Source organism: Schistocerca nitens, chromosome 8 (assembly GCF_023898315.1).
Source record: "Schistocerca nitens isolate TAMUIC-IGC-003100 chromosome 8, iqSchNite1.1, whole genome shotgun sequence".
NCBI lineage: Eukaryota > Metazoa > Arthropoda > Insecta > Orthoptera > Acrididae > Schistocerca > Schistocerca nitens.
This window is the reverse complement of record NC_064621.1, coordinates 133873680-133885821: the sequence shown is the minus strand read 5'-3', so window position 1 is coordinate 133885821 and position 12142 is coordinate 133873680. Positions and strand designations below refer to the sequence as shown.

At 46.4% G+C, this 12142-nt stretch overlaps 1 protein-coding gene across 4 annotated transcripts in view; it reads left to right on the top strand.

The window, feature by feature from the left end:
• Window positions 1-12142, top strand: part of LOC126198890 (semaphorin-2A-like) — a 1278287-nt gene that overhangs the window by 1030679 nt on the left and 235466 nt on the right. For all 4 annotated transcript variants that reach the window (XM_049935505.1, XM_049935503.1, XM_049935504.1 and 1 more), the window contains one exon: window positions 5432-5494. In XM_049935505.1, coding sequence (XP_049791462.1) covers window positions 5432-5494 — 63 coding nt within the window. The remainder of the gene's footprint in view (window positions 1-5431; window positions 5495-12142) is intronic.

Here is a 12142-nt window from a genome sequence, read left to right as displayed (position 1 = left end):
GCAGTTGACGGACTTTGAGCGAGGGCGTATAGTGGGCATGCGGGAGGCCGGGTGGACGTACCGCCGAATTGCTCAACACGTGGGGCGTGAGATCTCCACAGTACATCGATGTTGTCGCCAGTGGTCGGCGGAAGGTGCACGTGCCCGTCGACCTGGGACCGGACCGCAGCGACGCACGGATGCACGCCAAGACCGTAGGATCCTACGCAGTGCCGTAGGGGACCGCACCGCCACTTCCCAGCAAATTAGGGACACTGTTGCTCCTGGGGTATCGGCGAGGACCATTCGCAACCGTCTCCGTGAAGCTGGGCTACGGTCCCGCACACCGTTAGGCCGTCTTCCGCTCACGCCCCAACATCGTGCAGCCCGCCTCCAGTGGTGTCGCGACAGGCGTGAATGGAGGGACGAATGGAGACGTGTCGTCTTCAGCGATGAGAGTCGCTTCTGCCTTGGTGCCAATGATGGTCGTATGCGTGTTTGGCGCCGTGCAGGTGAGCGCCACAATCAGGCCTGCATACGACCGAGGCACACAGGGCCAACACCCGGCATCATGGTGTGGGGAGCGATCTCCTACACTGGCCGTACACCACTGGTGATCGTCGAGGGGACACTGAATAGTGCACGGTACATCCAAACCGTCATCGAACCCATCGTTCTACCATTCCTAGACCGGCAAGGGAACTTGCTGTTCCAACAGGACAATGCACGTCCGCATGTATCCCGTGCCACCCAACGTGCTCTAGAAGGTGTAAGTCAACTACCCTGGCCAGCAAGATCTCCGGATCTGTCCCCCATTGAGCATGTTTGGGACTGGATGAAGCGTCGTCTCACGCGGTCTGCACGTCCAGCACGAACGCTGGTCCAACTGAGGCGCCAGGTGGAAATGGCATGGCAAGCCGTTCCACAGGACTACATCCAGCATCTCTACGATCGTCTCCATGGGAGAATAGCAGCCTGCATTGCTGCGAAAGGTGGATATACACTGTACTAGTGCCGACATTGTGCATGCTCTGTTGCCTGTGTCTATGTGCCTGTGGTTCTGTCAGTGTGATCATGTGATGTATCTGACCCCAGGAATGTGTCAATAAAGCTTCCCCTTCCTGGGACAATGAATTCACGGTGTTCTTATTTCAATTTCCAGGAGTGTATTTGTACGACGTCGCACGGATGCGTAGCATAGTCTTTGTAATGTGCGCCCTCTTATGGAGCTGACCATTAAGCAAGTTCTGCGTAAGTCGTAGGCATTTCGACAGTCTTCTATGTATTCCACGCCACGTATCTTCTGGAGGGCACAGCAGTGTTTACCGGTAGAATCACAGGAGCGACAAAGAATATGCAACGAAGAGCTGCTCACCTCCTCACAGGTCAGGAAGTTGGTGATTGAAATCTCCATCGGACAGTCTACATTTAAGTTTTAGGTTATTTCCGGAAATTGCTTATATCCGACTCCTACTCGCTTCTCTTTAGAGAACACGACGATTTGATATTCCACCAGTCCAATCCTAGCTTGTGTTCCATCTCTTAGTCGAATATCTGTCCATATGGCCATCTTCCGCAGCAGCTATTATATATCAATTATTATCGTTTTGCCCATCTTAAATATACCGCAATTTAATAGTATTTTACGTCAGAAACATTCAGTTTTATTTACAAGGCATTCACAGTGGTAATTCTAGAAATATGACATGCATAATACATTTATAAGTTTTACTGTTTGTATATGAAACACCGCTTATCTTTATAAATATGACGTGCAGTTTACTTACAGTGCTTCATCCCCTGCTGTTTATGTGTTCTGATTTCCTTAAAGTCTAAAGAAACCTGGCTGCACGTTCACCTACTGTGGGCCGAAAAAGCTGAAAAATAGCGAAAGATGAATGTACAGCAAAGTTTTTCTCATGTTTCAACTCCTCTGACAACGAAGGAAAAAGCAGTAAATTTCAGAGTATGTAAGCAATAGGGGAGAAAAACGCAAAGTACGGGGAGTGAGGAGGGGTATAGAAAATTATCGTGGAACAACTCCTCACACTGTGTGGTGACTTGCGGAATGCAAATGTATATGTTTCAGGAAGAAATAGATAACTTACAGTGCTACTTGCAGCAGCTGACAAAAATGGAATAATTCAGAGGTTTCAGAAGCATACAATCCGGAGGAACATAGAAGGAATGATATCTGAACGCGCGGACAGAATAGAAATGAGAGTATTTGGTTGCTTTTGACAATTTATCGGGCTCGTAGTTTTCCATCCTCACTCTGGACCTCGTGGCCCTGCTTTCGTATGTATATCCGTAATAAAAATTCCAGCTTCCCGTGGAGGAATGAGCGTTGGAGTGCGACGAGGGCGTGATTCCCGTCTGGTGGCGCACAGTGGGAGAAGGGAAGTGAGAGGGGCTTTGGGAAACCGGTGTGTGTGAGTGTGTGTGTTTGTGTGTGTGTGTTTGGAAGGGGAAACACACTGCTTACTCCTTTCTTCCCGGAAAGCTGCTGGAGGGTGGGTAGAGAGGAGGAAGTGGCGGAGGACGGGAGGGCACGGAAGGGCTGTTGGCCGAAGGGCGGCCGGTAGTGTCGGGTCAGACGGCGGAGGCCGTATCGTTGGGCTCTTCGGCAATCGCTCGTCCCAACACCACTAGTGCGGATTGGGAAAGAAGCACCCCCCGCCCGACCCCGGGCCGGCTATAGTGTTACGGCGGCAGCCACGCGCTAGCGGAAGCCCCGGCGCCCCTGTAAAAGGACCGTCTACGCCGCCCGGTGCTGGAAGGGGGTGAGTTATGAGGCCGGTGGATATATGGCGGGCGGCTGGATTTTCGGCGTGCGCCGCAAGGGTTAACACCGGGACCGCACGGGGCGAGGGGCGGCGAACGTTCGCCTCTTCCCCTGAAATAGCACCGCCCTCGCCTTTTCGCAGGTGCTGCCCGCCCGGGATCAGTGCCTATTTCCTGGCGGACGCTATCTCACACTGCGAACGAGCACTTTTCTGCCAGCATAACTACTCCTTATCTCTAAGTATTCTTCAAGTATGACTAGAGCAGGGAAAGGCTCAGAACAGTCTCTTTTGGGGGAAAAATTCTGCCTAATGAACGTCACCATTTGATTTGTCTTAACAAAATGTGTTTCACCGCTTTCTGTACTACCTTCAGAGGGTTGTACTTATTATTACTCTAAAAATTACCCGCAATCCGACGCTCCTTTATAGAATCGGACTCTCATCTATAAAAAGCATCAGCTGTCTCATTACCCTTCAAATGAATTAATGCATTAAATAATTGACGTTAATAATTTAAAACCTTTAAGCTCAAGACGAAAACAGTAATTATGTTAATTCCATTAGTTTCGAGTTGTTTATTTCCAGATTGATGAAGAAGTCATTACTAAACAATTGACAAGTCTAGTCTGGGTAATTTTCATTCAGTTTTCAGAAAAGCTGGTTTGTCATACATCTCACTGTTTATAACATGATGTCTTTTAAACTACACCACTGGCCATTAAAATTCCTGTACCAAGAAGAAAAGCAGATGATAAACGGATATTCATTGGACAAATATATTATACTAGAACTGACATGTGATTACATTTTCACGCAATAGATCCTGAGAAGTTAGTACCCAGAACAACCATCTCTGGCCGTAATAACGGACTTGATACGCCTGGGCATTGAGTCAAACAGAGCTTGGATGGCGTGTACAGGTACAGCTGCCCATGCAGCTTCAACACAATACCACAGTTCATCAAGAGTAGTGACTGGCGTATTGTGACGAGCCAATTGTTCGGCCGCCATTGACTAGACGTTTCCAATTGGTGAGAGGTCTGCAGAATGCGCTGGCCAGGGCAGCAGTCGAACATTTTCCGTATCCAGAAAGGCCCGTACAGGACTTGCAAGATGCGGTCGCGCATTATCCTGTTGAAATGTAGGGTTTCGCAGGGATCGAATTAAGGGTAGAGCCACGGGTCGTAACACATCTGAAATGTAACGTCCACTGTTCAAAGTGCCGTCAATACGAACAAGAGGTGACCGAGACGTGTAACCAATGTTACCCCATACCATCACTCCGGGTGACACGCCAGTATGGCGATGACGAATACACGCTTCCAATGTGCGTTCACCGCGATGTCGCCAAACACGGATGCGTCCATCATTATGCTGTAAACAGAACCTGGATTCAACTGAAAAAATGACGTTTTGCCATTCGTGCACCCAGGTTCGTCGTTAAGTACACCATCGCAGGCGCTGCTGTCTGTGATGCAGCGTCAAGGGTAACCGCAGCCATGGTCTCCGAAATGATAGTCAATGCTGCTGCAAACGTCGTCGAACTGTTCGTGCAGATGGTTGTTGTCTTGCAAACGTCCCCATCTGTTGACTCAGGGATCTAGACGTGGCTGCACGATACGTTACAGCCATGCGGATAAGAGGCCTGTCATCTCGACTGCTAGTGATACGAGGCCGTTGGGATCCAGCTCGGCGTTCCGTATTACCCTCCTGAACCCACCGATTCCATATTCTGCTAACAGTCTTTGGATCTCGACCAACGCGAGCAGCAATGTCGCGATACGATAAACCGCAGTCGCGATAGGCTACAATCCGACCTTTGGGTGAAGTCGGAACGTGATGGTACGCATTTCTCCTCCTTACACGAGGCATCACAACAACGTTTCACCAGGCAACGTCGGTCAACTGCTGTTTGTGTATGAGAAATCGGTTGGTAACTTTCCTGATGTCTGCACGTTGTATGTATCGCCACCGGCGCCAACATTGTGTGAATGCTCTGAAAAGCTAATCATTTGCATATCACAGCGTCTTCTTTCTGTCCGTTAAATTTCACGTCTCTAGCACGTCATCTTCGTGGTGTAGCAATTTTAATGGCTAGTAGTGTATGTATCGTGCAATGATGTAATTTCGCGGGGACATTCGGTGGTATTAGTGGATACAGTTTGGCGAAAAATATGTTGCGAATAGAGTTACTAGTAAAGAAATAGTTAACTTATTCCTGATGCTGAAATTTTACTGTGTGAACAGCGAAAATGTAGTAACCACTGTTTTTTTTTCATTTCATTATTTTTATTTGTATGGATCGTGAGGGACAGGGCTTGCCAGAGGGGAAATGTTTCGGAAAGGTTTGAAATTACGTGCAAAGTTTGTTGGAAGTCGTTAAATGCTCTCAGTTCTCACTCCCCCCCTCCCCCCCCCCTCTCTCTCTCTCTCTCTATGTGTGTGTGTGTGTGTGTGTGTGAGAGAGAGAGAGAGAGAGAGAGAGAGAGAGAGAGAGAGAGAGGGGTTGTACCATAAGCCCTACACAGTACAATGCTACCCTTGTTTTCAGGGATACACTTTGCTTGGTCAAGCTCGTCAATAGCTGGTACTGGTATTGCCCATTGTAATGTTTTTTATTTTATAGGCCTATAGGTCAGAATAAATTGTTTTTCTCTTTTTTTCAGAAAGATTCTTTGGTGATGGAAGCGAGTCATGTGGCTAACTGCGTCTCCAAAGGCAAATCTGAGGTAAGTAAGAGCATCGGGCGAAGAACTTCATAGTGTAACACCCTGTTATTGATATCTAGTGTTGAAAACACTCTTGATCACAATTTATGTATTACAGTGACCGGTTTCGACCACTACTATTGTCATCTTCAGGCCAGTGAGTAAGAACCTCTTTCTGCTGGAGAATCACTACCGATCAGTACTGATTCTCCAGCAGAAGGAGGTTCTTACTCACTGGTCTGAAGATGAGCATAGTAGTCGTCGAAACCGGTCACCGTAATAAATAAATTGTGATCAAGAGTGTTTTTAATAGTAAATATTTGTAACACATTGATCACTGTCACTCCCAGAATGTATTCAAATGTAACTCTGTTACTGATTATCTGTTTGTGCTCACGGCTTTTGTTCTAGTAGGACTCGTAATTGATTTTGGTAGTGTAAATGTTGATGTGTGCTACAGGTTCCATGAGATACACCACTTGGCCTCAGTGGAACCATTCTTGGAGTATTTACACTCCTAGCTGGTGTTCTGGACTCGTGAGTGATATTAGGCTATGATTTCCCTTTCCACAAGAAAAGAAAACTTCCTACCACTGCAATGGAGCAGAAATCGAAAGAATGGAGCGACGACATTGTTGAACATTGAACTCTCTACCAGGGGAATCATATTCAAACTTCGTCTCACTTTTCTGATTTAGGTTTCCGATTGTTGCCCCAAATGTGAAATATCCCACCTCCCTAGTCTCTCGGTTGAAATCTCTCCCCCCTCGGAGTTAGACTCACGAAAACGTCGCAGACCCTCTGCGGAGACTGAAGGGTATGGAAAAGAGCTAGTATCTTGTCATAGTGAGACATGTTCATATGACTCGGTTCCTTTAGATCTCCCTCTGAAAGCCAGTCAGATACTCGGTGGGCAACAACTGCTGCCCCAGCACACAGGTTTTTAGTTTCTAACGCATTTTCGTCGCAGCATGACAAACGGTAAGAGATATCATCCGACTCATGATTTTCGTTACATTTCTTCAGAAGTGCTTACAATGACACCATTAGTGTTCGTCCATTGTCGATTTGTTCGATGTAAATAACTCTTTCATACACATCAGTGGAAAATAATGTAGGGGTATCCTTGGCAGATTAAAACTGTGTGCCAGACTGTGACTCGAACGTGACACCTTGCCTGTCGCTGGGAATACTGTTATTGACTGAGGTATCGATGCCCGATTCACGATCAGTCTTCGCACATTTCTTCCAGAAACAGTCCTCGAAGCTATATCTTTGCAAAACCCTTTCTTCCAGAATTGGTAGTCCACCCAGGTAAAACTGTGAATAAGAGTCGTGGGACGTGTCTGGATAGCTCAATCAGAAAGACAAGTACCTAGGTTCGAGCACTGGTCCCCACATATAATTAATCTATCGGAAAGTTCCAAAACTGCTGTAGAGTGGAAATCCATTCATTTGACAGTGTTGTTCTCATTGGCCACGCAGTTTATATCGTGTCCTGTCAGTACTACTACAGATGTAGTAGGGTGAATGTAAGATACAAAGCGTGTGATGCGTTCTGCGCAAAGAGGGCCGGAGAATAAATTAAGACGTCACCGGTGTGCTGTCTATCTCTGTCCTACGCCACGCACCCAGCCGCTAGGGGATGGTGGTTCTCGCTGACACTACCGGTTTTCGGTTATATCGATTTTCCCAACGCCAGTGTAACCTGGGTGTTAAAACCGCTCAGAACGACCGGTTTCTGAAATAACCGATTTTAAGTTTTTTATTCCCATTTTTTCCTGCAATAAATGTGGAAACCAAACAAAGATTCAAAAAATTTTACTGCCTCAGCATCAAGATAAACAGAATCAAATTACTAAATAGGCAAATTTAGTCCCGTCCACTGTTCGCTGCTTTTCACGAAAAGTGATAAGTTGTTGAACACTACAAAAGATCGCCATTATTCTCCTATCGATTCGAATCACTTTGAAACTATTTGGGAATTAGGAATAGTCAGTGCTAAAGGGTGAAAACAGAAGTTGAAGAACTTCATTTCTCGTGTTAATTTGTCCGTTGGCTACAAGCAAATAAGCCGTATTACGTAATATTACACAGGCAATGGATGATTTGCTTTCAATTTTTATTGTAAACTATGAATGAATTGTTAAGTTGTAAGTTTTCTCCTTTGCCGTAGCTCCTCCTGTTCACGGCATTTTAACTCTGCGGCGCATAGCGTCCACTACAGTGGACAGCTGTTAATGGTCGCTTCTTTGGCATTTTCAGTCAGTCCTGAGGCTGCAAACGCACACGGTTCACTGCAGTCGGCACACCCTATTGGTGTTGTGTCCTGCATGCATTTGCAGCCTCATGACTGATTGAGAACGCCAGAGAATTGACCATTAAAAGTTGTCCACTGCAGTGAAATTCACGCACCACAGGGTTAAAGGAACTGGAGCACAGTACTTTACTGGTACCGTACTTCGTAAAGTAATTCCAGACTAGGGATGTTGTCGCTGTGTAATACAACTAATATCCGACGATGACAGCGCGAAACAACCATGTAGAGCACATGGGACAAGTCTTGTACACTTTTTGTACAGGCGTACCATTTTATAACCCACGTCACTTGGTAACAGCAGTGTTTTACCAGTTCTTATGCCATGTAATTGTTTCCCGTTTTTGTCGGCAATGCTATTAAAATAGCGTTGATCACTTTTACCATTTTCTGTAATAATGCAAGAGATATTTTAAGAATAAAAATTACTGGTTTTTTAAAGATTTATTTAAAAAACCAAAACTTTTAGCCCTGCTGCTATGGGTAATTGACGTTTAAGATTTTTATCCGGCTATTAGTGAAAATAAAAAAAAGAGAAAACACCTGTTACAACCGTGAACAAATCGATAGAAAAACACCGCTGATTCAGAATTAAAATACCGGTATCGGTTTTAACCGACCTGTTTTTCCCATCACTGTCAGCCGCAGCCTTGCCGTGGTAACTGGCAACGCTGGGGTAAGTGCCTCATTGGTTCACTCTTTTCGTTTCTCATTCTTTGGAAAACATCATATGCTCGAAAAATTATCTCTGTCTTTCCTTGACTTAATAGCTGTTCTGTCCGCTTTATGTCACCCATGACGAACGTGACAGTGGCTACAGACACTCGCCATATCTGAACTAATGTAAAAATCAGCGGTAAATATTCCATGCGAGCGCCGAATGTTACGCTGCAGACACTTGCGGCAGAATGACGCTGTTGGCAGAGCATAAGGTGGCATACCGACTACCCCTTACCAATGCGCGTCCTCCCGCTACCCACATTCTCACTTGGTCACCACGTGTGCTGGGTGTTTCACAGTTCGTGTTATAGGCTTCTAGTTGTTGTAGAGTCCAATTAGTAGTGTAAGTTTTGATGAAACCATGTCCGGAAATGTACCGTTTGGATATAAATTAAGTTTGAAGATGGTATCACTTTCAAATGGCCTGCTTCACGGTACGACACGTAATGGTACAGTTCAAACATCGAGAACGTTTCCCGGATCACCTCAGTCTATCAGATTGCACTGTGGTCCGACATATGAGGAGCTGTTCGACCACTGTATCCCATTGTTTTTAACTTTCTACGCCCATTCTTTTATCTTCACTGCTGATAGCACACTGGAACTCAAAAGCGATTCTTTCCGCTAATTTCATGCGGTTTTTTAAAACCAACCTCAGAAATGCCCGACGGCCCGTACCGCTCTGTACATGCTGTCTGTCTGCTCTTGTTTGCCGGCCGAAGTGGCCGTGCGGTTAAAGGCGCTGCAGCCTGGAACCGCGAGACCGCTACGGTCGCAGGTTCGAATCCTGCCTCGGGCATGGATGTTTGTGATGTCATTAGGTTAGTTAGGTTTAACTAGTTCTAAGTTCTAGGGGACTAATGAACTCAGCAGTTGAGTCCCATAGTGCTCAGAACCCTTTGAACCATTTTGCTCTTGTTTTAGCTGCGACTGTTCTTTTGCGTTTCCACTTCACACTCACATCAGCAACAATCGATGTGGGCATGTTTAGGACGGCTGAAATGTCAGTGATACATGTGTTATTTAGGCGAGCTCCAATTAGCCAACTCCATCTAGAGTGCTACTGAGCTCTCCTAATTGACCCATTCTGATGTTTACTGCTTCTCTATTGACAAAACTTTATTCCCAGCCTCTTTTTATACTGCTACTGTCTACAGAGTGTTCCACAATTCCTATTACAGGATTCTAGGTATTACAGAGGGGAAGTACTGCTAAGGAACCCACGTCCAAAAATAGATATCACGATCGGATTATTTTCAAATCTCCTGCTTCACGGTACTGTACGCAATGGCAGGGTTGCACAACACATATATCGAGATCGTTTTCTGGATCGCCCCAGTCCATCACGTAACATTTCTGTGCGCCTACAACAACCGATTCAAGAAAGTGGTACTTCCGCAACTAGGATTGTTGTCTGTGATGTACCATGAGCGTACACTAGGGTCTGCGGACCATACGTCCGAAACCAGGCCTCGCCGATACACATCGTTCAACGAACAGCAGGGTCATCACGGGAAACGACTTCGGTAGAGCACACAGCTCAGAACTCAGTGTCCCCGCTGTTTGTGTACCGTGAGGAGCGTGATATGAAAGCGATCTTGAACTTTATTTCACTTCGAAACAGTACATTTACGGACACCGTTCGCTGTCAGAAATGTGTCTCCTACGTTCCCTCTACAACCCCAAGAATCCTTTAACTAAAATTGTGAAACATCATGGGTAATATGTGAACTAGGTTGAAGCCAGTACTTGGCTGGAAGTAATAACAATAAATTACTTTTGATGTGGCAGTGCGTCCCAGACAGATAACTCCATCGTGTATGATACGTTTCATGGTAGAGTAGATCCAAAATGTCACGTAAGGAAGTATGTACTAGACCATTGGTTCCCAACCTGGTGGTAATTACCCCCTGAGGCGTAAAATGAAATTTTCGTAGGGACAAAAACTAAACGATTGGTTTCTGTTTCAGCCACGAAACTAAATTATTTTCAAACGATCGTTTCTGTTATCACAATTTCTCAAGATTCTAATGATTATATATGTTATCAGCTCGCCACTCTTTGGCGGGTTCATGCTTGGCTGCCACGGGGCCCCAGGCTTTACATCTTTTCCCTTCCTTGCTGCCTGGTTAGATGTAAGAGAGGGCCTGATGGCCCTAATCTTGCCAGGTTAAATAAATAAATAAATAAAATAATTCCCAGTCCCAGGTAAGGTTCGCACGTACCCGCTGGTACACGCCAGGCTCAGGGAGGGGTGACTGCCTGAGCTGCTACCTTCCCCAATTTACCGATTTCTCACTCAGGTGTTTGGGAGGTGTGACCTGAGGTGTGAACAATCACCATGGCCTAAGGAGGGTGCGCTCCCTTCTGAAGGGGGCCCCCAGTTGGAAGGAGCGCGTCATCGGAGATGCTGGCAGTCGTGGGGGATTTTCTCGCAATGAGCCAATCATCTTCACAGGAAACGGTTACGAAACTTAAATGGAATGAGGCTAACGATTCAGAGAACGTCCCAGCTGCACCACGGTTCCTCGTGGTTTCACCTACTGAAGACGGTCAGTCCTTCGCTACGGTAAACCCGTTTATTATTCAGAAAGGTGTTGATGCAGTTGCTGGCCTTGTGAAATCCTGCTCTCGTTTAGGCAATGACACTTTGCTTTTAGAGACTACTTCTGATTCTCAAGCACAACAACTGCTTGTAGCTTCGTTCCTTCACGGCTATCCTGTTCATGTCGAGGCCCATCAAATGCTGAATTTTTCCTGTGGTGTTATCTGCACTAGGCTGCTCGATGGTATGACCGAGGCAGAAATCCAAATTTATCTCTCTGATCAGGGTGTCATTGCTGTGTATCGGGTGATGAAAAAAGTAGATAGCACCTTAGTGCCCACACGCACTTTCTTTCTCACTTTTGATAGAGTGTTCCTTCTGTCAGAGATCAAAGCCAGTTATGAAGTTATTATAGTCAGACTGTGTATTCTGAACGCGGTGCTCTGCTACCAGTATCATCGTTACAATCGCACACTCGAGAGTCCTGTCGACACCCAGTCAAATTTGTAACCTGTAGTAGGGATTGCCCGCATCCTTCTCTCTGCTGCATCAAGTGCAATGGTGACTATGCCGCCTTCTCCCGCGATTGTCCCGTGTATCTCGTTGAGCGGGCTGTCCAGGAGATCCGGCTGAAGGAAATAGTGCCTTACCCGGTCACTGACAAGTTGTAGGCTAGTCCGAAACCCATCATTCTACCATCTGGCACTTACAGTACTGTTCTTTCTACATCTTGACCTACGAAGCACATGACCACGCAGACATGCGACCTCAAATTTAGCACGGTGGTTGTGGAATCACCCAGCGTCATGGTAGCGTTCCCATTTCCTCTTCCAGCTGTGCAACACGCCACCAAACTCTCGCCTCACGGGGCGAAGTCACCAGATACACAACCGGCAGGGCGGAAAGGACAGAAGGAATACTCCCTTGAAGACTTCCTACATCCCTCCAGCCAACCAACACCTGCGTCTTCCTTTACTAACCAGAAAGGCTTCAAGAGGTCAAACGGGGGCAAACGGTCTTCTCCTTCGCCGACTCGAAGATCCTCTTCGACGGTGTCGCCACGAGATGGCTTTGCCCGGCCGACCTC